Consider the following 26,154-nt stretch of genomic DNA (forward strand, 5'->3'; position numbering starts at 1 on the left):
TTTTAACACTTTAAAATGGGAGATATTTGTAGAAGAACATATATGTATGCTTGCGTATTATTTGTGGCATTAAGTTTGTTCATTCTGAGTGTTTCTTTTGTTTTTCCTTTATATTTTAGTTCAACTGTTCTGGGTTAAATGGTCACATTTATGAGAGCAATTTATATGACTGATGTGGAAAATAGATGATGTGTTGTTAATTAAGTAGAAACATAGGAAAACTGAACGCTGCTCTTGGAAGGAAATCAAACTTTAAAATATGACTTTTTAGTATTTGTTAGTGCTTCCGTTTTGTTGTTGCATTGTTGTATACATTTTCCTGTTCCTTTGGGCAAATGGATTCTAATTTCATATGAATACATATTGCCTGTACATATTTTCAGTTGGAGAAAGAATGTTTAGAGACCAGTGCGCCACTTTCTGAATGATTCTGATGCTAGCTGTTCCAATTTTAACCTTTCATGGAGTAAATATGTGCAGAACATCTTGTAATCTAGTCAGAACATTGGCTTTGTTTTATGGTGTGTGTTTTTTGTCTATAGCAGTGTTACAGCTGTCTTTGTGGCATTTCTTTATTTTGTCCAATTTTTGAGCTTGCTCAGTATGGAACAAGAGCATAAATAAGAACAAAAATGTCTTTCCAAGAGGAAACACCATTGAATAAACTAGGAAATGAACTTTCAGCAAACTAAATGGCAGCTGAGTAGCCCAGAAAGTGATGTGGAACTGGTTTTAATGAATTCCCAACCCATGTGAATCTTATTTTCAGGTTTTAGTGAGAAATCTAAATGTAGAACAAGTTCACAACCAGTGCAGTTGGTTGGGTAGTGTGAGGTGACGTTAAGCCATGTATGCTTTTGCCTTTGGGAACCTGAGTGCTTTGATAGTGAAGTGTAAGTCAGAGGTGCAGATCAATAGAAAGTGAAGCCAAGGAGACAGCTTTATAGAATATGGGATTTATCTTTCAATAATTTTTCATTTGGGCTACATCTTTTGAGCATGTTATTGCCTACAGTAGTAAACAGAGAAGGGGGAGACAGTTCCATCTAGTTTCTTGAGACTGAAATAAAGGTGTGGGATTTGTTCATTCTCTTCTTTCTTCTTTTTGACCTTTTCTAGCCACAGCTGTTTCCATTGTGTTTGTCTATGTTTAGGGTGGAAAGAAGGGAAGAAAGATTAATTAAAATTTACAGTACCAGACCACAGAAATCATATAAGGTGCCAGAAATTTTGGAAATAAATGGAGTTGTGTGACTTCATCGTTCTTACTCAGAGACTTGATATCCTGGTTAAAATTCCTCTGATGAAGCCTCTTTTTTTTTTTTTTTTTGCGAAAATATTTTGGCTTTCTGCTCCCTTTAAATATTCCATTAAGAATTTTGACTTCTATACCTGCAGTAAAGTCCCTAGATATTCAGTAGGAAAAATGATACCATTTCTTATATGACGTAAAGATGTAGCATGCATGTACATGAGTCTGTCATTATGTTAAAATATATCTTCACGTTGTGGTAGTCTCATAATGTTCAAGTCTTATGTCTTAAGAGTGTCCATAGAGTGTCTGAGTAATAATAACTTTATTTTCTTGCTTTTTTTATACAGTTGAGATTTTAAAGAAGATTGACATTCCGTCTGTCTTTATTGGTGAGACTTCAGCTAATTCTCTTAAAGAAGAATTTACTTACGAAAAGGGGTAAGTTATCTCTGTGTTACTCCTTGCATTAAGTCATTGCCTCTTTTTAATATTTATGGTTTTAAAATAGGATGTTGTGATGACAGAGGCTACAGATATTCAAGGTGGAACCTTGTGCCTGAGAGTAATGGGCAGAAAGCATTTTAAAAATGAATATAAATCGCTTTCCTGCAAGAGGTTTACCATATATTTATGAAAAGTTACTCCTTTCATTTTCATATAGCATTAAACATATGAGTTTAGCCAGTGATCTAGGAATCACAGAAATATTTGTGAGCATTTGTGTGTTTTGGATCCAAGGGTGTGTTCTTGCAATATAAGTCAGTTCCCATTGAAGTCAGATGGGTCTTCAAAAAATGTATTTTTAAAGCCTGTTGGAGATAATACAGTCATGAAACTATTGACGAGTCAAGACTGAACTGTACATCTTAATCTACCCTTTCTATTGTATTCTTAGGTACCTGTACAAATACTGACATGGATAATTTCATTGATTGATAGTTTGAATTCAAATTATCATCTGTCAAACCTTACAGTGTTTAGCTCCTCGCTGACTTTAAGAGCAATTCTGCTCTAGAAGAGAGATAGAAAAGTGGGTTTATTGATTTCCCTGGTGCTGCCCACTGCATTCCTTGTTCAGAAGTGCATTCTTTCTAATTGCATCGGTGTTCGTAGTATAGGACTACTGAAGCTGTCTCTTTTTGTTGTCCTTTATTAATTGTTCTAGAACAAGTCAGAGATAACTTCCTATGCTAAGTGAATCTGCAGGATGCATTTAAGATGATTCTAACGGGATGCATGATTAGGTTTGCACTGCTTCTGTTTTTGCTCTAAGTTTAAAAATTTAAAAAGAAAAGTATTGCAAGAACAAGATGGTTAAAATACATACCTTGAATAGGATGGAAAAGGAGATGTGTCTTGTGTTATTATTCTAATGAGCGTGCTCCTTCAAGTCTCTGATGTCCTTTCACTAAATTAATCAGAAATAGATTGTGTCATTCTTAGGTAGGCTCACCTTGCTGATGAAACTAGTTAAGTGGAGTGTGGCTCCACAGGGGTAGTGATTATAGAACATTCATATAGAACATGATATACATTCACATATTGTACCTTCTCAGCTGTTCTTGACTACTTGTGCCAATAGAACAATAGCAGGATTTTACTTCCTTAAGTATCAATAAATACTTGTGTTCGGACATCCAGTTGTCAGCATCCATATTGGGTTTTCTAGGAAGATTTTTGGTTACTGTCCTGTAATTTATTGACTCCCCAGAGGACAAAGGGTGCGCTTGCCATACTTCATGATTTGAAACTAAACTTCCCATATAACCCAAAATACTTTGGTAAATAAGAATGATTTCATAGTATATTTTGATAGTCATGTTGTATTTTTCTCATTCTGTGCTCAAAGCAGTTATGAGGTTGTTTTCCTGCTTGCTTTAAATTTATTTATGATAAGTCAGTAAGTAATTTTAACTCCAAAACATTCTAAGAAACATTGTTTTATCCTTTTATTCAGTTGGCTTTACCTTATGTGAATTCAGGTGAATTTTCTATGTTGTTGTGCACAGGTAGATATTCCTTTAGTGTGTCTAGCGATAACCTTTTATTTTAATGGCTTTTTTAATTGTATTCTTTAAGTCATTGCTTATTAAATTCTAACCTATTTGTCTTATCTTTTTCTCCCCATAGGGGCCATGTTGTGTTAATCCCAGAGTTCAGTCTTCCTTTGGAGTACTACTTAATTCCTTTCCTAATAATAGTAGGGATCTGTCTTATTCTCATCGTCATATTTATGGTAAGTTCATTCTTTTAATAACATTTTTTCTTTCAAATAAATCATCACAGAACTGTCACTTACTGAAGTCAAGGGATACAGTAAAGGTACAGTGAAAGCTTTGTGAACGGTACATAACTGTACCATGCTTACCTGTAATCATTTATTTTTTTCAGTACAATAAACAGGTGCAGAATTTTGTCAAAGGGATATCAGGAGCCCTTAGGATGTTCTACCTGACATCTAACTACTTAGAAAGAATTGCCCTCACTGCTACTCTTCCACTGCACAAGTGGTTTTTTTCGCCCCATAAAGAATGACCTGACCTTGTGCTCTTGTACACTGGGATTATGTCCCAGTTTACCAAACCTGTACTGCTTAATAAACGTTAGTCCCACTGTTCCACAGTGCAGGTTTCACTGTGTTTTCTACTTCCAGTATAGTAATCAGTCAGCAAGCTCAGAGCCTGTTACAGTATAATAGCATATGTCTTACAGCATATACGTTACCTATAGAGATTCTCAGTTGGGCACGTGTCTCCTAGAAAAGGTAATATAGCGTAGCTATATATTATTTCAGAATACTTAGCATCCTACTTCTTCCTATTTTACCTTTTGATGAAAATCAAGTAATACATCAACTGTTCTATAACATTTTCTTAAAATATTTCTTTCTGTGTTAGTGTGTTTTGCACTGTAAGTTACGTATTTCATTGACGATCCTAGGCACAATCAAAATTGCAGCAGCTCTCTGAAAACAAAGCAGAAGTGACCAACCAGAGATGATGTAAAGTTCACTAATGCTTTGTCTGACCTGATGATGATAACCTTGATCATAGAGGACTTTCTCAGTTAATTAGGTGAATACATAGCCTTATCATTGTATGATGAAGGTCAGCAGTTTGAAGTAAGGAGAGATGGTATTTCTAAAGGAGAGCGGTGACCAGGGATAATATTTTATGAACATCTGTTGTTCTGAGACCATCAATATTCCAACTTGAGCTTCACTAATAATCTGCTTGTAGCGCACTGAAGCTGAAAAGTCAAACAAAATATTGGTTATGTAAGAAATGGAATGAAGAAGGCTATAAAGGGGACTGATATAATTTTGAAAATCATAAGTACTGGCTTTGAATCCTATCAAAATATGATGTGACGCACCAATGTGCCATTTTTCAGAAAGATACTAATTAAGGAATGAAGAGAAAGACAATAAGAATACTTAGGGGGCCTATTATTTAAAGAGTGACTTAGGTTACCATCGAAGAGAAAATGAATGTAGGAGGGAGGGACATATGACAACTGTAATCATGAGGCATGTGAGCTTGACCTTTATCATGAACACCACTGTGGAAATTCAGAAATAAGAGAGATGGCTTTTAGTCTTGGGTTATTTCTTTTTATTTTGCTTCAGAGTTTTTCATGAGTTCAGATGCTTTTGGTTTTAGATGATGTTAATTGTAAAAGTTCCCAGTGGATTTCAGTGCTGTCATCTTCAGGTCAAGAAAATAACTAAATTACAGACCAGTTTGCACCAGTCACTTTAGCAAGGATTTAGCAAGAGTCATGTAACAAACACAAGGCTAGTCCCACTGGAACGCCACCTCTCCTTAGAATTACACGTTTCCCTCACTATGAAAACAGCGGTTTTTGGCATCAAAAGTGACATTACAAATGTTATAGAGGTGAGCTAAACAAATTTGTAAAGTGTTTGTCTTTAGGGCATAAGTGAGTTTTCTTAGCAGAAACCATAGAATCACAGAATGGTTTGGGTTGAAAGGGACCTTAAAGATCATATTAAAAGTCACATCCAACCTTCAACACTTCCAGTGATGAGGCATCCACAACTTTACTGGGCAAACTGTTTGTGTCTTACCACCCTCATATATCAATCTAAATATACAGTATTTCATAGATACTGATTCAATTTGCCTTTTAAGAACTGGATAGTTTTGTATCAGCATGCTGATACTCTGAATTAAAACAATTTTTTACTTAATGTGTGAATTTGGGAGCTCCAGATTCCAAATAAAATATATAGGGAAGAACAGTCTGTACAATCCAAGACGAATAAACAGATGCTAGGTAGGATTAGCTATGAGAAGGGGAAATAAACATTTGGTGAGGAAAATTTCAGGCATTTAAACTCATCTCCAATTTCCTTGCTTATGCACTGTGAGGAAATGCAAAAAAGGGCATGTCTATAAACTGTGATTAAGAATTTATTTTTCCAATTATGTCCCAGCTATAAAAGCAAAGGCTTCGAGAGACCTGAATTTCTCTTCTGTTAGTGTCAACAGGTAGTGAGTGCTAAAATTAATGGTTCTTTCTGTGTGTGGAAAACCAGACAGGAACCAGGAGAAAATCATATTGTATGTCTGCAAGTCAGGGTTACCTGTACTATGTGTTTGGGACAGGTGTTTGGAGGGTTTTGAAAACAGGTGATAACAATGTTGAAAATACCAAAATCTGTCTACACAGCTCATGTTAAACTGTGAGGAAAAAAGTGGAGAGGTCTTTGAAAGCATCTTCCAGAGTGTGGTACAGGCCTGATGGGGGTAACAGGATAAAATCGGATTCCGTAGCGAAAGGTAACTAGTGGAAAAAAGAGTTTGAGTCGTCTTTATGAAGAAGGGGCAGGCAACTCAGGAGGATGAGGTTGTGCAGGGAGAAAATTAGAAGGGCCAAAGCCCAACTAGAACTTAATCTGGCTACTGCATTAAAGACAGTAAGAAATGTTTCTATAAATACCTTAGCAACAAAAAGAGGGTTAAGGGAAATCTCCATCCTCTGTTGGATGTGAAGGGGAAACACAGTGACTGGCTGAGGAAAAGGCTGATACTTGATGCCTTCTTTGCCTCAGTCTTTAATAGTAAGACCAGTTGTTCCCTGAGTACCTAAGCCCCTGACCTGGAAGACAGGGACGGGGAGCAGAATGAAGCCCCCATAATCCAAGGGCAAACTGTGAGGGACCTGCTACATCACTTAGACACACACAAGTCTATGGGGCTGGATGGGATCCACCCAAGGGTACTGAGGGCGCTGGCAAATGTGCTCACCAAGCCCTTTCCATCATTTATCAGCAGTCCTGGCAAACCAGGGAGGTCCCAGTTGACTAGAAGTTAGCCCATCTGCAAGAAGGACCACAAGGAAGGTCTGGAGAACTACAGGCCTGTCAGTTTGACCTCCCTACCAGGGAAGGTTATGGAGCAGATCATCTTAAGTGCCATCACACAGCACATACAGGACAACCAGGCAATCAGGCCGAGTCAGCATTGTGTTTATGGAAGGCAGGTCTATCTTGACAAACCTGATCTCCTCCTATGATAAGGTGACCCGCTCGGTGGATGAGGGAGGGGCTGTGGATGTTGTTAACCTGGACTTTAGTAAAGCTTTTGACACTGTTTCCCACAGCATTCTCCTGGAGAAACTGGCTGCTCATGGCTTGGATGGCTGTATTCTTCACTGGGTGAAAAACTGACTGGAGAGCCAGGCCCAAAGAATGGTGGTGAATGGAGTTAAATCCAGTTGGTGGCCAGTCATAAGCGGTGTTCCCCAGGGGTCAGTGCTGGGGAACTGTACTCAGTACTGGGGTTCTGTTTAATATCTTCATCAATGATCTGGACAAGGGGATTGGGTGGACCCTCAGTATGTTTGCAGACTACACCAAGTCTGGTGGGAGTGTTGATCTCCTTGAGAATAGGATGGCTTTACAGAGGCATCTGGACAGGCTGGATCAATGGGCTGAGGCCAGTGGTATGAGGTTCAACAAGGCCAAGTGCCAGGTCCTGCGCTTGGGTCACAACAACGCCATTCAGTGCTACAAGCTTGGGGAAGAGTGGCTGGAAAGCTGCCTGGTGGAAAAGGACCTGGAGGTGTTGACAGCCAGCTGAATATGAGGCAGCAGTGTGCCCAGGTGGCCAAGAAGGCCAACAGCATCCTAGCCTGTGTCAGGAATAGTGTGGCCAGCAGGACTGTGGAAGCAGTCGTCCCCCTGTACTCAGCACTGGTGAGTACAGACATCGAGGTGCTGGAGTGTGTCCAGAGAAGGGCAGTGAAGCTGGTGAGGGGTCTGGAGCACAAGTCTTAGAGGAGCAGCTGAGGGAACTGGGGGTGTTCAGCCTGGAGAAAAGGAGGCTGAGGGGAGACCTTATTGCTCCCTACAACTACATGAAAGGAGGGTGTAGTGAGAAGGAGGACAGTCTCTTCTCCCAAGTAACAAGTGATAGGACAAAAGGAAATGGCCTCGAGTTGCACCAGGGGAGGTTTAGATTGGATATTAGGAAAAATTTCTTCACGGAAAGGGTTATGAAACATTTGAACAGGCTGCACGTGCGTAGATGTGGTGCTCAGAGCCATGGTTTAGTGGTGGACTTGTCAGTGCTAGGTTAACGGTTGGACTTCATGATCTTAAAGGTCTTTTCTAACCTAAATGACTTGGTGATTCTAAGCTATGGGGCAGCATGACGGTGTTTGAGGAACAGTGTGCTGGTGAGGGCTTTCACTTGGCTCCATGACGTACTGAGTACACTGGGCCACACCTGAAATGTGTGTACACTGACACACACTTTATGGAGAATAAACGAGGAACTGGAAGCTTTGGCTCACTCCCAGAGCTACAACATCATTGGCATAAGTAAGACGTAGTGGGAAGAGTGCTGTGATTGTAGTGCTGTGGTGGACAATTATAGGCTCTTCAGGAGAGACAGGCAAGGCAGGGGGGTCATACTGTGTGTGGAAGAGGGCTTGGACTGTACGGCACTTGCAGTTGAGCATGAAATGGCTGGGAACCTCTGTGTAGGCATTAGGGGAGAAGATAATAAAGGGTATGTTGTCTTTTTTTAAAACCAATGATGGGCCCTGGCACCCCTGGAGCTCTGGGTTGGAGGACCATGACTGGGGGAATGATGAGCTCCCAGTTGACTTGGAACCTTTATGGGATTTGCTGCTGCAACTGAATGCACATAAATGTATGGGACCTGATGATGTTCATCCCAGGGTACTGGAAGAGTTGGCCAATATTGTTGTGAGACCCCTCTCAGTTATTTGTCAACAGTCTTGGGAATTTGGAGAGGTCCCAGTTGACTCGAACCTAGCAAATGTTATTTGTCCTGTTTTCGAGACGGTGAAAAAAGAAGACCCTAGTAATTATAGGCCTGTCAGTCTCACTTCATTGCCTGGTAAAATGATGGAATTATTGAAAAACACTTGAAAAACAATGCAGTCATCAGTCAAAGTTAACACGGGTTCATGAAGGGAAAGTCAGTCCTTCTAACTTAATATCCTTTTATAACAAGCTTACTCACTCAGTGGACAAAGGGAAGGCAGTAGATGTGTGGAGTTGTAGTTTTGGGGGTTTGTTTGGGTTTGGGGTTTTTTTTTTAGCAAAGCTTTTGATGCTGTCTTCTGTGGTATCCTTCTGGACGAAATGTCCACCGTAAAGCTAGACATGTGCACAATATGATGGGTGAACAATTGGCTGAAGGGTTAGGCTCAAGGAGTTGTAATTAAACAGGGTAACATCTCACTGGCAGCCATCCATTAGTGTGGTGTTCATCAGGGTTCACCTTCACCACCAGTTCTCTTAAATTTTTCTATCAATGACCTGGACACAGGAGTTGAGTGCGTGCTAAGTAAGCTTGCCAACAATACTAAATTAGGAGATATTGATTCCCTTGAGTGGGGGGAGGCTTTACAGAGAGATCTTGATAGATTAGAGCGCTGGACAATTGCTACAGTGAACTTGATCCCAGGGAGGTTGTGGGTTGGATTTGGTCCTCATTCATTTGTGGTTTTGGCCCTGCTTCTTTCAGGAGATCTTGTTTTTAACTAAAAAATGAATGCAAGACTCTGGTACGAAGTATCTGAATTATGGCAGAAAAACTGCAGCTTACGCATACAGCTCATTCTTTAGCTGGGGTAAAAAGAGTCTGAACGAACAGTTTGGATCCAAATACACTTAAAAAGCGAAGCCAGGTGTGACGCAGAAGGATAAATAAATTTTGTTGAAACCAATTACTGTTTCAAATGGTCCTAATAATATTTGTCCATAATATACATACATCCATACTTTAAAAAAAAATAATAATCTCTTGTGAAGTATATCAGTGACTTTAAGGGATTCCTAAAGTGAGAGATGTTAATACTGTTTATGAAATTAATACTCTCTGCGTTTACCTTATCCACAGCATAGGCATAGAGTAGGTGTAGGTGTAGAGTACCTCTGAAAACTTCAAAAAATTTGTTAGTGTGTGTGCTTTGGTTAAGGCCATTATTTTGTTCATTTGTCGTCATATTTGAAAAAGAATGTCATATCACAGATGATAGAATTAGAATTTGAACAGAAATAGCATTAGGGACTGCTAAGAAAATGGAAGCAAAATCTTTAGTATAGTTGAAGACAGTAAGAAACTATGGCTTGAAGTGACCCTTTTACCTGTAGGCAAACTGCATCTAGATACTATGAAAACAGTTCTGATGAACATGGGAATAATCCTGTAAAAGAGCTGTGATAATCTAAAACCGCAAGCAAAACCAGTCAAACTTAATGAATTGTTTTGCTCTGAGATGTGCCACCCTACTGTACATTGGCCTTGGTAGAGGGTTGCAGCAGTGGCAGTTGTTTTATGTAGTATGGACATAATTTTTCTTTTTCTCTTTCCTTTCCAAAAAAAAAAAGCTTATGTCTTTTCAGTTTTGAGTGCCATGGTCATCAAGAACATCCTGCAAGCTTGTTTGGCTTCATCCTTGAGTCCAGGCAAGGGAAGAGATGTTTCAGTTTGAGCTGCAGTTCCCTTTGGACTAACTTACTGTGAAGACTCATAAATCAAAACTTCTGTTGTTCTTTTATTGTTTTAATTTGCTGTTGATGCTGTTTTATGTCTGTTTCCAGATCACAAAATTCGTGCAAGACAGACACAGAGCAAGAAGGAATCGTCTTAGGAAGGATCAGCTTAAGAAAATTCCTGTACATAAATTTAAGAAAGGCAAGTGGATCATTCTCTTTGTCTAACCAATTGTTTTTAATGCCAAAAATCCTCTAAATTTGAGGAGCTTTTTAGTTTTGGAGGTAATTTTGAGTACACTTGAAATAGTTTGGAGTGAAAGCACACAAAACTTGACCCTGCTCTCACTGAAATAGAGGAGTTCTAGCATTTCTTTAATGGAAGCAGAGCAGACATCATATGCAAACTGTGGCTGAGAATTAAAACGTTGCTTAATATACCACAGAATTGGTACAGAACTTCCACAAAACTTCCTTGTGTTCTCATTAACAGTGACCGCAGCAGTCAGTTGCTGTGATGCATTATTTCCATTGTTTGTCTGGAAATTGATAAATACTAGTGGCACCTAAGTTGCCTGGCATTGTAGAGACTAGAAAAACAAAACTGTCTTGTGGGTATAATTTATCCACTTTTCCAGAAGAGTAGTCTTTTCGTTCAATCACAATACTTCTGTTAGGGCAAGAATGATTCAAATTTAATGCCAAAATACTTGCTGTTGTAATTCTTTGTAGTGATTAGTTTTATGCAAGATCTAATGACAAGATAAGAAATAAAGCTGTAGTAAGTTACTTTATTCAGTGAAACAGAAAAGCTGCCTTAAGTCCTTCTCTGTTGTAGTCTACTCCTAAAAGTAGAAAAAAAATCTGCTACATTTTTTCTCCATTTTGTTTAAATGTGTTACCATTTTACCATCTGATTGTGCATTCATAAAAGCTATTGCAAGGTATGAGAAGAAAAGGTGGAAAAAGTACTTAACTGAAATGATTGATTACTACATAACACATATCAATAGAGAATGTATTTGTGGAGGCACAAAGACCATGTTGGGGGATATGCCTGGTTTCAAGAATAGAACCACTGACTGTTCTTTGCCCTTGATAAAGCCAACCTGCATTATTAATGACATTGCTCTCACTTTGTGCAAAGCAGATGTTCAGTTTGAGCAGATACCCTTTTTATGCAATGTTTAGTCAGCCTCATGGGGGGGGGGAAAAAAAGTTTTCCTCTGCAGAGTTGACTGAACCTTGCTATAATGACCTATTGGAATGGATTTAAAATTAACTCTAAAAAATTATCTTAAGCCAATAAAGCTAATATTAATTTTGTTTCCTCTTATTGATTCCCTATGAAATCTAATTAGAATAAAAATACAAAGTAGATTATGTTGTACTTGAAAGAGAACTTTGCAAAGAAAAAGTTGCTTCAAGATCAGTTAATGTCTTTTTCAGTTAATTTTGTGCATCTGTAAATAATTATCTCAGAATTACATGACTGAGTAGCCAGTGTATGAAAATATCTTATTGCTGTTTTCCTTATTCTCCTTCCTTTTTCCTCTTGCTGAATCTTACACAATATAAATTGTTTGGAGCTCAGCCAGTCTTTGTAAAGTAAACCTGTCTGTAAATATCCAGGTATCCACTGCATTCACTGACTTATGAAAAACAGAACAAAAAGCTTATTTTTCTCAACTAGGATTTCAGTTTCTTTAAGCGAATGATCACTTTGGTTCTCCTGCTAAGAAATTAATCCCTTGCGTTACTTCCTTTAAGTCTTTTTACTAAAAGGACAAGACTTGACCCAGTACTTGCAATATGTTACCTTTGGCAATTACAATAAAGAGATATTGCTTCATGCTTCTTTGTGAAAGATAGGATTTCTCAAGACATTATTGCCAAATCCATTTGCTTCAGTCTTCTTGATGATAAACCCAAACAATCTTGCCTTTTGCTTTGGAAGGATAGGCGAAAACAACTCCTGTGGACTATAATCCTGTTTTTAGGAATGCTGGATTTTCTTTTGTCTTCAGTGTATTCTTAAAAATCTGTTTGTATTGAAATGTTAGTCAAATACTGAAGCTAAGACACTGTAGATACTGGTTCTTCTTTCTTGCAGTGCTTTTTATATCATGAATCACTGCTTAATAAATGGTTTCACTGTACTGTAAAAGGGTGTTTAAGGGAAAGCTGGTTTGAGTGGATATCTAGAATTTAATAGGTTGATAGGCAAATGATGATGTAATGAAGATGATTGCTCTGTAGGGGTGATTGCACTCTGACATACCTAAAGAGTTGCTAACACAGGAAATGCATGAACCGTTCCTAAATAGGATTTGAGTCAAATACCACTGTATGGCTTGGGAATTTGTTACTAATTTCAGTAAGCTTTACATCAGGCACTTAGCATTTCTGTAATGCGTAGAGAATGCAGTAACAAAAGATGTGGCATTGACTGTCTTTGCAAAGTCCTAACCAACAAGTTTCATCTTTGAGTAATTCCACAGCATGCAAAGTACGCTATACCAAAATCTGGTTTCTACACTGAAATAGTTTTGGGGCAATTTTTGTGTTGCAGTTCCTTATGAAATGGATTACAGTTTGGTCATACAAAAGTCAGTGGGAGTTGATGTCTCTTGTATGATGCCTTTATAAAAAAAGTGAAGACAGCAAAAAAGACAATCCATTTAATGTGCCTGTAATTTGATCATTAGCAAATCTGAATATTCTGTAGAATAATAGTTTAAGAAAAAAAATAGGTTAGGAATTTTCTGAATTGATACGTATTGTAGAATTTACTTTCAGAAATATATAATATTATTTTCATGCTAGCTTAACTTTACTCTTAAGTGGAATCTAGGCCAAGACTGAAAATATTTTTGGATCTTAACTGCAGTGAGATTACAGTGTAATCTCTTGCTCCTGTAGAAAAGAAAATATCATAAACTTAGTGAAGATAGAATGCTACAAAAGACAGACGTGTGAGTATATTATTAAGAAATTAAACATGAACAAAGCAATTATTTCTACATTGAGGGTTGAAAGTTAGGATCCTAAGCAAGTGGTTAGATGTCTGATAAATCTTCCAGGATTTGGGAGTTGCTACTTCCACAAGACTTCTAAAAATGGAGTTGTTTGGTTAGGCGTTTAAATATTAAACAGCAACTTAATGTTAGGTAGTCAGCTTTGAAATGCTTTATGTACACGTGGAAGAAAGCCCCAACATATGTGACAAATAGTAAGCCGTAAGAGTCATTTTAAGCAAATACATATTTTTAAGTATTGTGTGTATTGAATTTTTGGGTACCTGTCTGCATATGCAGATTGATACGTAGGATTGAGCAATAGGGGGAAGTAGATGTATCTCAATGTTTTTTAAAAATCTGCTCCAGAGTAAGTGCGGTTCTGCAGTTTACTGCGTATTCCTAAAGTGACTTTTTTTCCCTGAAAATGGGATTATCACTGATCTAATTACTGTTCATTACTGACCCATCTGCCTGACTGCATGGTATAGTTATGGTCTAATAGAGAAAACCAGTCATAAGGTCTGCCAAAGTCTTTGTAGTTTTATTTTTGCGTTTTTCATTGTTCATAAGTACACAGCTAGGTGGGATATATGTGGATGGATAGCTCTGTGTTTCTGAAAATGTGTGGGGTTTTTTTTTATTTGTATGTGCCATGTAGTTAGAAGATAACTTTGCTTACTAAAGACTTTCCATACACAGTTTATTTAAACAAGATACTTTATTTTGCAGCAGTTTACATACTTCCTCCCCCCACCCCCCAATTTTTGGTGGTTCTGAGCCAGCTTCTGAAATACAGTTATGGGTATTTGAGAAAGGTGTCTGCAAAGCATCTCTTTTAAAAATTAAATCCTCAGTTCTCTGAGGGGCATGTAGTCATGGAGGTGAAACTAACTTGGAGACCAGTCATGGAGGCTCCAGGATTCACAGAGAAGTCATCCAGATCTCAGTGTTGAGGAGGGCTGGTGTTTCTGGTCCTCACTGCTGCATGGGCTTGCCTCCCTTCCCCAAGCCAGGGTGAGAGCAAGAATCTAGGCAATACCATTAATTAATTTGTATGATAAACTGATGGGGAACTGTAGCAGACAGGCTGCAGCTGATGGATCCAGTGGGTGCAGATGAAGCAGCTGGGCTGAGGGCCTGTTGCTCGTTACAGTACAGTAAGAGCTGGGGCTGTGAAGTTGGGTAAGGTAGGCCAGGACACATGGCCTTGGCAAGAGTCAGAGAAATAGCTTTGTTGCAGTTAGCCAGTATGCTGTCGGATAGATCTGTGGCCTCCATGTTTGAGAATTTTAGCATCAGCAATATTGAGAAAACTCTATCTAGTGGCCTAGAAAGGATGTGATGCTTTACTACTGTGTCATTTTTTTTTTCCTACTGGGCTGTTGTTCATTTGCTCATTAGTGAGATAAACCTACTCAAGAACAGTGCTATCATTTTTCAAGACTTTCATATATGTTGAATAACTAGTGGGGGAAAAAGACAACTGTATTATTTAAATGTGTTTTTTTTTCTCCAAGATATGATGCCCTGGACAGTATTGACTGATGGTTAACATTCATTTTCTGTGTTGAACATTATAATTATGTGCTGATTATAAATGATCCGTAAACATGGTTTAACTAATGGAAACAATGGGGAGAAGGAATGTCATAGCAAAAAAGGAGGTAATTTTTTTAAAAAGCTGCAGCTGAAATATTTCATTGTGTTATATTAGACAAAAACTTGATATAGATCTAGCAGTGATGGACTCAGTTTAATCTCTTGACTTTTCCTATGTGCCTGTGAGTTCTGTGTTTTGTTTTTTTTTTCCTCTCTCTTGCTTTCCCTTTATCCTCTCCTGTTGTTGTATAGTAACTACTAGGAAAACTGTGTTTATAAGTGGTTCTCATGTCCACTGTGCTTATTTTCTGAAATGGCAGATTACAGCGGTGTTATTTTCTAGTGGTGGTCATCAGCTTTACCTTTATGTTGAATAACATATATTAACAAAAATAACATGAAACACATCTCACAGACATTCTGCCATTACAGAAGCCCTTGGAATTTTTCTTTTGGGAAACAGATCAGAATTTGGTTTTAATCTTGGATTTCTGTTGTTTGGATAATAGGCCTGTGAACTGGGAGGTCCTGAGTTGCAACTTCTACTCTGATTTACTGAATGCCAAGATAAAATAATTATAATCTCTGTCCACTTTCTTTTCCATCCCAGTAAATTTGGATTGAGAATATTTAGTACTTTGCAGTGTTCTTGCGTAAAGTGGATGCTTACCGTTGCAATGCTCTATCAATACTATGATTTTATTTTTTTATTAATCTTCCTTCTATTGCCTTTCTGGCTTAAAAAAAAATTGTAATGAAAGCAATATAATTCATGCATATGTACCAATCTCTGTAATTTACCTTTGCTGATAACAAAGCACATTGCAGATGTGCTCCTTCACTTATCTCTGCAGTCTTGCCTCTCTCCTTTTTTCCTTGTCAAACCACTAGCTTTAGCAAACCTGTAATTTAAACAATTTGCTGTGTCTTTGTTAATTGTATGCATACTGCTGGCTGGCTGGTTTATTTAGTGTGATCTATAATAAGGCAGAAGTCAAGTAGTAGGTAACACAAGACCTTGCTGCATTATAGATTAGTCTATTATTACATAGGTGTGAATAGTTTTTAGCATCTGTCTTACACCCACAAATAGAGAAATCCTGTTAATAATGTGAAGAACTCATATTCTAAGGATATCTTATGTGCCTTGGTTTCGTATCCACTATGTAATTGAGTACTATTTAAAATATTTTTTGTTTTTATACCTTTGGAAGAGAGGAAGGTTAGAATTTTCTTCTGTGTTGGTTTTTTTTTTTAAAGTGAAGGTGTTAGGCACAGGCAAAAGATAGATTCAGTAGGAATTATCATGGCCATCATAAAATATGAGAAATCAATTGTAAACAATATTTTGGTAAAATGGGGGGCTCATTTTGCATTCCTTTGCTCATTTGGTGAGTTTAGGTTGCACAGGGAATAGAAGAGCAAGCCTTATGAATGAGGTAAGAAAAGAATTATATGCAAGTAGGCTCCCCTTACCACTTTCCGAATATGTATCTAGTACCACAATGGAGGGTCACATGCTATATGTTCCTTCTTTTTTCATCTCTAATAAATGCCAAGTTTCAGTTTTGTGTATGGTACTTTTGAAATACTGAAGTGCTTAAAAAAAAAATCATTTTGGCAAAACAGCAACAAATGACAGTCATGATCCTGTGTAACATTGTATTCTGTGTTTTTTCCACCCTGTAGAAGAGAGATTCTATATCAACACCACCATCAAGGCACTTGCCTTCTGTTCTGGTAATGTGGAATATAAGCCATGTCCTTATTTGTAGAATTGTAGAATATTTTGGGTTGGAAGGGACCTTAAAGACCATCCAGTTCCAACCCCCCTGCCCTGGGCAGGGACGTGTCCCACTAGACCAGGCTGCTCCAAGCCCCATCCAGCCTGGCCTTGAACACCTCCAGGGATGGGGCAGCCACAGCTTCTCTGGGCAACCTGGGACAGTGTCTCACCACCCTCGCAGTCAAGAATTCTTCCTAATATCTATTAAAAATTAATAAGCTGAAGCTACAGTTATTTCTATATGAATACTATCAGGCTACTACTGTAGTTTCTCAGATTGGTTTTTATGATTTTTTTTTTAAATAAGAAAGTATTTAAACATGATCAAGGCTAATCGTGCATGTTAAAGATTTGTTTACAGACTAGGTGGCGAAGAGCAGTTAGACTGCATTTATTTGACTTGACAGTTTTCTGCATTTTTGAGTTAAAAATGCTTAGGATTTATGGTTTTTTTGCATCTGCAAAGACAGTTTCTTTTTCTTGGTGAAGTATATTGTTACACAGTTAATGAAAAAATTCTGGTCAAGTTGCTTTTTAGAACTTTAAGTCTTGAATTTTTAACATTTGTGCTTTATTTATTAATGATCTTATTCTGAACACATAAACAGAAAAATAGTACATCTTTGCCTCTTTTCTGTCACTGAACAACTTCATTTTGCTGATTCTCTTTCCCTGAAAACTGAGTATCGTGTAATACTCGAAATTTGAGCTGACAATAGCAATTGATCTTTTCTGCACCTCTACCTCACTGATGAGTCACTGGTGTTATTTCTGTTCAGTTTTCTGCAGCTTCCTTGGGAAGCTCAACTCCTTCGTTGCTGGTACTTAGTCTGCTTAAGCGTACTAAACAGATACAGAAAAACCATGCTGAGTTGCATATGAAAACTAAGTTTTTCTTTGAAAACTGACTCAAAATCCCCAATGTAGCTAATTTTGCCATCTGTAGAAAAACATTGGGTTTTAGCAGCATGGTATCAAAACAAATTCTAAGCTAAGTTTCACAGAATCTTAGGGTTGGAAGGGACCTCTGGAGATCATCTAGTCCAACCCCCCTGCCAGAGCAGGGTCATCTTAGAGCAGGTGGCACAGGAACGCGTCCAGGCAGGCTTTGAATGTCTCCAGAGACAGAGACTCCACCACCTCTCTGGGCAGCCTGTGCCGGTGCTCTGCCACCCTCGGGATAAAGAAGTTCCTTCTCATGTTTAGATGGAACTTCCTATGCTCAAGTTTGTGCCCATTCCCTCTTGTCCTGTCCCTGGGCACCACTGGAAAGAGCCTGTCCCCATCCTCCTGACACCCACCCTTTAAGTATTTATAAGTGTTGATAAGATCCCCCCCCTCAGTCGTCTATTTTCCAGACTGAAGAGACGCAAGTCCTTCAGCCTTTCTTCATAAGAGAGATGTTCCAGTCCCCTAGTCATCTTCGTAGCCCTTTGCTGCACCCTCTCCAGCAGTTCTCTGTCCTTCTTGAACCGGGGAGCCCAGAACTGGACACAGTACTCCAGATGCGGCCTCACCAAGGCAGAGTAGAGGGGGAGGATGACCTCCCTCCACCTGCTGGCCACACTCTTCTTGATGCACCCCAGAATACCATTTGGTTTCCAGAAATTCTCAACTGCCATGTAGTTTCATTACAGCACAGGGAAAACTCTGCTACTGTTTGAGCTTTTGTGTTGGAAGGACACCTCTTCTGAATAATGCAAAATCTGTCTGCTTCCTTCATTTGCAAACTTGTTGATAAGGTAGGGTAAGCTCATGACCTAAATGTGGACCTTCTGTAGCTACACGTTATTGAAATCTGCCTGATTCTTTCTACCTTTTCCCCAAAACAACGCTTTGACAGCTTGTGTATTGACGCTTTTGAACAAGCTTGGAGCATGAACTGTGCCTCTGATTTGTCCTCAGTTTATCTCAATTTCATGTATGTAATCTGGATAGTGCTTTGGGGAAATAATATGGGAATTGCTATGAAAAAAACCCTAAATTTGTGCTAAACGGTGTTGTGTTGCGGGTGACCGTGTGTGATAGATGTATGTTGAAAGGTGAACTAAGTATGTAAGATATTCTTCTTGTGGCTATTAAATCTAGCCCTAGCACACGTCAGTCTTAGGCACTTACATCTGACCTCTCTGATATGAGAGTGATGCGCAGCAATAAAGTTTTAGTGCAGCAGATAGTCCAGAAAATACTTGATAGAAGTTTACTGGGAGAGGAATAAGGTGACTCTCTGGGGAAAAGGAGTAGGGAATTGAATTGTGGGGATGACTGATGAGGTAACACTTGTGGGATGGATGGGGCTCAGGTTAGGTGGAAGTTGGAAGGAACCGGAAGAGGTTGGAAGGAGATGGGGAAAGCTGCCCCAAGGGGCACTGGGAACAAAATTCCATTTGTATTTTGGTATATGAGAGAGTGACCCTTCTCTTACACATACTCTTCCTGATGGGTTCTACATCTCCTTACTTCCTTAGCTCCTCTGCTGGATAGTAAAACCCAGGATCTTAGCTAGCCCTGAAGATGGTGAAAGTGTAAACTGCTGATCGTTGGGAAATGAAGAAGCAGCTGTGAGGACAGCACAGGTTGGGAACAGGGATACTTAGTGGGCTAGGACTGCTATTATGAATACTTAGCCAAAATATGCAGAGTGTGTGACATAGTTCTTTGGGGCCACCCCCTGGATATTGCAGGCTGTATCTGGGGTGTCCATCCTTTGGGCAAGGTGGGCCATATAATCTTTTTTCCCTGAGGTGCTATTATTGGTGCATTTCCTTATCACAAAATGTATAACCAGGATGCAGGCACCCTAGCACCACGTGTTGAGCAAATGACTGCCCTTATGATGGGATGTACAAATAGGCATTGGATCACTTGACCCTGTATCTATCCAGTCCCTCAACCAAACATGTGTTAGTCAAGTGATAGGAAAGCTTGCAGTTTAGTTTGCTGCACATGTGCTGCTAGCCATGTGATAGGGAAGACTTAATTAGGGGGCTGGGCTGGGCCAGACTTAATTTTTTTTTTTTTCCTGGTACTCTGTAGTTTGGGCATCTAAAGAACGCTTCATGGTCAGGAGAGTGTACAGCCTTAGCAAGCAGCTGCTTGTGAAGAGACAGTGCGGTACTGGACAGTGTTAAGACAGTAAGGTTCAGTTGTATAAAGTGCTAATGGCATAATAGGAAAAGTACCATCTGGAAATAGTGAGGAGCAGCATTGCACGTGTGTAAGTTGCAGGAGGTATATGAAAGAAGAGTTCACCAACTTTTGCAGATACAGTGGCTTTGCACGTGGCCAGAAGTTTTCCAGCCTTGACAGAGCTGAGCAGATACTCAAGCCAGCTCATGTCAAAGCGAGGGGCCCAAACATTGAAAGGGACCCCTTCACTGCTTAAGTCCCTCTCAGGGCTTGGTCAGGTAAGTATTCACAAGACAGAATGAAATACGGCTCCTTACAAAATGAAATCTAGCTACCTCTTTATTTTAAAAGATGTACTTTGCACTACTCACCTTTAGTAATATAGCCTAGTAATTGGCAGTCTTAGACAGGAATTGGGGGATCTAGGTTCAGTTCCCTCCATTGTCTTCTAGGATTAAGATGTCCATTTCCATCTCCTTCCAGATGCTATTTTCTTAGGAACTTCCTGTGTCAAGTATCCAAAGTCTTGACCTAAAACTGGGTTTGGGGAAAGGAGGAGGCTTGGCCTTTTGCCATGATTACCTGCTGATGGTCCTGAAAGGCTGGGTCAGAATATCACTGGCACAATGCTCAAGTTTCTCTTTTCACTTCCAATCCAATGATTCCTGGTCAGACGATAGCTCCCCCCCGCCCCCAGCTTCTTTCGCTTCTCTGCCCATGGTATTGCTGCTCTGTGTTGATTATAGAGAAAGCTGAATCCCCTTTCAGCTTTCAGATTGTTAGATTAAAATTATCAGGCCTTTTTTTTTTTTAAATTTTTCATGCATGATTGTTTCTTTGTTATGTGATCGTAGTATTATTTCTTTGTTTCTGTTTGAATTAATTTTTTGAGGATATGGGTGGCCATATTACAGGCTCACAAACAGTACTTGCCGCTTCTGGAAAGACTGCTCTTGATGCTTCCTACTGTTGCATTTTTCTTTTTCCCAGTTGAAATCACATTAGGAACACTCAGAGCATTCCTCTCTGATTAACCAGTACACTCTGTTTCTTCTCAGTTGTGTATGAGTGATGAAACCTCAGCTAAAATATCCTAAGGACGTAATCCCTAACTGGATGCACTTGCATGTTACAGTACTGAACTCCATTCATGTACCATTATTCCACATTTTTCTGTGCAGTCTCAGTTACTCTCTTGATGATGCCCACTTAATCGTATCTTGTATGTGTATAATTGATACGCTTCTTGTTTTTATATCAGTAGTGTTCCAAAGCAACTTTGTAAAATGACAATACCGATAACTCTCCTCCAACCTAATGATCTTAGAATCATAGAATTGTCTGGAAGGGACCTTTCAGATCATAGGGTCCAACCATCAACCTAACACTGACAAAACCATCACTAAACCGTGTCCCTCAGCACCGCATCTATCTGTCTTTTAAATACCTCCAGGAGTGTTGACTCAGCCACTTCCTGGGCAGCATGTTGCAACGCGTAATAACCATAATAAGGTGAACGATCACTTCCCTAATCCTGCTCACTACAATATTCCTGATACAGGCCAGGATGCTGTTGGCTGCCTTGGCCACCTGGGCACACTGCTGGCTCATAATCAGTTGGCTGTTGACCAACACCTCCAGGTCCTTTTCCAGCCACTCTTCCCCAAGCCTGTAGTGCTGCATGGGGTTGTTTTGACGTGGGGTGGTTGTCTAGATTCTTGGTTATTATTCTGCTTTTTTACCGTGTTGTCTTTCTTGCTATTTTTCTGCATAAGTTTTCTCAATAACTTATACCTGTATAGTAAAGTGAATCCCCTATATTTTAAATCCCTTTCTCTTACTTTTAATAGGAGTGATAGAATATTATAAAGATAGCAATTAATTCAGTTTAAAACATTTTTATTGACCTGAAGGGAAAGTGAGTGAGCTATATCCCTAATAAGGAGAAAAATATAGCAAAGTTAACCATACAGGTTAACTTCAGAGAACCTGCCCCTTGCATGGACAGGGAAGGCTAATAGTTTCTTCAACCTGTGTAACTAACCAAGAGAATCTGTATGTATGTGTTTGAAAAGGTCTGTGGCAAATTTTTAAAATTACTCTGATTCTTAATTATGTACTGCAGGAGATGAATACGATGTATGTGCCATTTGTCTGGATGAATATGAGGATGGCGACAAGCTCAGAATCCTTCCATGTTCTCACGGTAAGCAGCTTTATTTTAGGTTTGGTGTTTGTATTAAAACAGCTCCTTAAAACACTATGTCTAAAAATCACTGTGAATATGTTTATTGATTGATTTATAAAACTTATTTTTGATAATATGCACTAATGTATTTACAAATTGGGAAAAGAGCAAATGTTTTTTCCTCTTTAAAATCAAAAAAGGCTAGCATTCCCACTTTGTATTTTTCTTTGGATGTACACGTGAAAGAAAACTTGGCCTTGACACTGTACCCTGAATGTCTGTATTTAACAGGGAAACACATTCCAGAGTTACTTCTTACATTAAAAAAAATAGGCTTTCCCTTTCTCCAAGACCATAAATCATAAAACGTAATTCAGCTATTAGTGACATAGAGATACAGATGAAGGAATATAGTCTGTCCCGAAGCTTGACGGCACTTGGAAGTCAGTGTTGTCAGTGCAAAAATCAGTGGAATATTTTTACTGTGACAAATTGTACTCTGTCTGAACAGTCTTTCTCAAATACAGCCCACTGCAAAAGATATATCTAGTAGTCACATATGTGTCTATCCGCAAGACGAGGCTGCTCTTAACCGCATACAAGTACAAGAAATATTTTAAGAGCTTATACCTAGAAATGTGGAAGAGGCCTGGGCCCGAGAGTGTCTCTAAATTTAAACTTTTTTTTTTTATAAAAGCTGTGTAAAATCTGTCAAGATAGATAGGAGTCATCTTTCCTAGCTTGAGACCCTCTCTCTACTTCCCAGTCTGTTAACTGTATTACAGTCATTTTGGCTGGGTGAAGTTTTACCCAGCTTTTTCTCATTAAATTCCTGCTCTGACAAGGCACTGCAACAGCAAATACCACATCATGAAGAGATTTAAAAAAAGAGGCAACTGATGTTACAGCCTCACATCCGCAGTGAACACAGCAGATGACAGCCCGAGCTTTGTAGATCCTTATTCATAAAAAACAATTCCAGAATAGGCTGGCAAAAAAGGAATTCTCAGAAGAGAAAGCAGAGATCCATAGCATCTCTCCCAGCTAGGGACTGAAAAGTTAACTAAACCTGACCACCAGTATCAAAGGTTTCTGGCAAATAAATAAAAAAACCCCCAAAACACCACCATTGGTTCTTGTGGAGAAAATGCTGCTAATGTGCTTGAACAGAAGCACAACCTGCTGGCCCTTGTAAACGCTAAATGCTCTTTGTGAGATAGAAGTCTCTGTTAATAAGCAGAGCTAAGTTTTTAATACCGTAAGAAAGATGCTTTCAAACACATATTTTTAAACAAAGCCAGTATAGTTGTGGTGTCAACTATAGACTGAACTCAAAATCTGCAAAATCATGTGGTAATTTTATTTAATAACAAGGTGCTTTGGCACAATCTTGGTGGAGGTTAGAGGCATTAGGAGGATAATGATGGTGGGCGTGTATGCTGCAAGGTGACTATAATTCCTCAAGAAGTTTTTAAAGTTTATTTTGTCAAACGTGGCCCATTGCAGGACTGTTCTTGGATTCAGTCAGTAGAGGAAATAGGTATTTATTGCATATATCTATACGTCCAAGATCCTAATCTATTAGGCGTTTTGTACATAAGGAGAGACTGTCTATATCCCAACAAACTTGCAACTAAAATTATCTGTACAAGTTAAATTCTAAAATTCTCCTGTGTTACTAAACTTAAATATAATTAAGCGGGTTTCCTTGTCCTTTTCACATAGATAATGGTGTACTTGTATTTTGTTTTCTAACAGCATATCACTGCAAGTGTGTGGACCCGTGGCTGACAAAAACAAAAAAAACATGTCCTGTATGTAAGCAGAAAGTGGTCCCTTCTCAGGGGGACTCTGACTCTGAAACAGACAGTAGTCAAGAAGAGAACGAAGTATCTGAAAACACCCCTCTGCTTAGACCATTAGCCTCAGTTAGCACTCAGTCGTTCGGGGCTTTGTCAGAATCTCATTCCCATCAGAACATGACCGAGTCCTCAGAATATGAGGAGGATGACAATGACAATATCGATAGCAGTGATGCAGAAAATGGAATAAACGAAGAAAGTGTAGTGGTTCAACTACAGCCCAATGACGAAAGGGAGTACAGAGTGGCAAATACTGTTTGAGACCACTAATGATGCTTAGTGTATGAACAAAAGCGTTCTTAAGGCTATACTTTACAAATCTTTAAGTAGGGAATATATTTTAATCTGTAATCCATTTGGTTTCTTCAATAGGAGCAGCAGTTCATGTAGTAGTACTATGGTTAAATCATTACAGATAGATTTATTTTTGATTCAGGTATTCAGTCACACATTTGTCTTCTCAAAATGAACAGTTTAACTGGACTTCACAGTGCTAATGAATAATGTTAATAGTTTATATCAATAGAAATATCACACAGACTCTTAAGTGTATCTTGTTGAAATGGGATTTATCTGGAAGTAAATTTTTCCATTTTGTAGCTACAACTGGGTCATACCGATAGCAATATTTATTACATGTATGGTATGTGTTATCCCTTAAGCCCAACAAAAAATGTATTTGCATGTTTGTACAGAGTTTTCCTAAAAACTATCACCACTACTGAAAGAAAAATGTAGAACAGATCAATATTCTATACGCTGGTGTATCAAAACAAAGCAGAAATGCCACTTTTATCTCAAAGCAGTGATTCCAAATAATCCTTTGGAGTTTGCCACAAGTAGCTGAGTTGAAGCAGTTCCATTGAGCGGTTCCCAGGACAAGGAAACTTAGAATATATGTTTAGTTTTGAGCAATTCACAAGGTAAGATCCACCATAAACATGTTAATTATCCCTACTCGCTACTACAATGTAGTCTGGTTTCCAGTGACGATGTGGGAGTTGGGGGGGAGGAGGGAGGATGACTAGAACAGAGGTTTTGTTCCACATAGAAAATTAATGTTAGGTAAGTATTCTATTGATCCTCAACTCATATACCTCTTACTAAAGAGCATTTTATGCTGCATTAGTCTGCTAAACTATGTATATAGAAAAATTGTTCTTTTCAAATACCTGATTTGAAAACAAGTGCTTATAACTGTTTAACAGAACTCAGTACTTACCGGTGTATCATGAAAAAAGTAAATGCTATCTAATACCTCTGTAACTATGTAGAAAGTAAAAACATACATATAATCAAAATGCAGAGATTTTTTTTATATGGCCTTGAATAAGGAAAGCTTGAAAGAATGTTAATAAACATGTTTTCCACTTTAAATATCAAAAGGAATTTATTGAACTTCTGCATTACTTACATCCATCGTGTACTCTTGTACGTTTGTTACTAAGGTTAAAGTATTGTTAAAGATACAGAACGTGCAACTGTTCAGATCCCGTAGTAAACATTAACCTGCATGGTGCTTTGTATCACAGTACAAAGTGCTGTGCTGATCAATACTATATGCAGGAAGACTAAGTTACGTAGAAAACCTTAATTTTTGTTCACTTCTAGTTTGAGGGGAAGTTTGGATCAGTCTAGGTCTGTACATGTCGTTTGTATGGGGGAGAGGGAAGGAAGCCCAGAGTGGCAGCACCGCTAGAGCTGCGGCCTGAGCCTGTGCTGGGAGGCAGAAAAGGGCAATCCTGGGCCGAGGCGATTACAGGTGAGGCGTTTCCATTTGTCATTCCTGACCTCATCCACACGCAGCTACACCCAGCAACGCCAGTCCGTTCTCTGGGACTGGCTAAGGGCAGAGAAAGTTTATTTTCAGGATGAGGCATGGTGAAAGGGTAATAATGAAAGAATGATTCATCTTAAAATCACTGCCACCAGCAATCCATGGAGTTAATGACAAACAATGTGTTATTATATTTTCACCATGTAGAAGTTCACTTCAACTTGCATACGTTTAGTTAAGTCCAAAGTGAAAACTGATTTCTGAAACTTACTAAGCTGTTTCTTGAAATAGGTTCCTGCTGTTGCTATGTTATGAGTGCATGTGTTTATTCGTAACTGTATTTCAGGCACCCCAAAACACGAAGAGATCCAGGACCATGAACTGGAGTAAACTTTGTAACATATGTTGTATGTAATTCTGGTTGTAGTATTTGCTGCAATGACAAAAAGTAAAATTACACTCTTTTTACTGGCTTCTCACCTGCCATTTTCCACCCTATACAGAGAAAATGCGTGCAGCAAAGGACGGACTGTTTCCATA

At 38.8% G+C, this 26,154-nt stretch overlaps 1 protein-coding gene across 2 annotated transcripts in view; it reads left to right on the forward strand.

Moving 5' to 3' along the window:
* The window catches only part of RNF13 (ring finger protein 13), a 44,948-nt gene extending 19,734 nt beyond the window's left edge, over nt 1-25,214 (forward strand). For both annotated transcript variants that reach the window (XM_074591155.1, XM_074591156.1), the window contains exons 6-10: nt 1,603-1,693; nt 3,386-3,491; nt 10,362-10,455; nt 21,913-21,993; nt 23,734-25,214. In XM_074591155.1, coding sequence (XP_074447256.1) covers nt 1,603-1,693; nt 3,386-3,491; nt 10,362-10,455; nt 21,913-21,993; nt 23,734-24,098 — 737 coding nt within the window. In that variant the 3' untranslated portion in view covers nt 24,099-25,214. The remainder of the gene's footprint in view (nt 1-1,602; nt 1,694-3,385; nt 3,492-10,361; nt 10,456-21,912; nt 21,994-23,733) is intronic.
* The last annotated feature ends 940 nt before the right edge of the window (nt 25,215-26,154 follow it).

This window comes from Larus michahellis, chromosome 6 (genome assembly GCF_964199755.1).
Source record: "Larus michahellis chromosome 6, bLarMic1.1, whole genome shotgun sequence".
Classification (NCBI taxonomy): Eukaryota; Metazoa; Chordata; class Aves; order Charadriiformes; family Laridae; genus Larus; species Larus michahellis.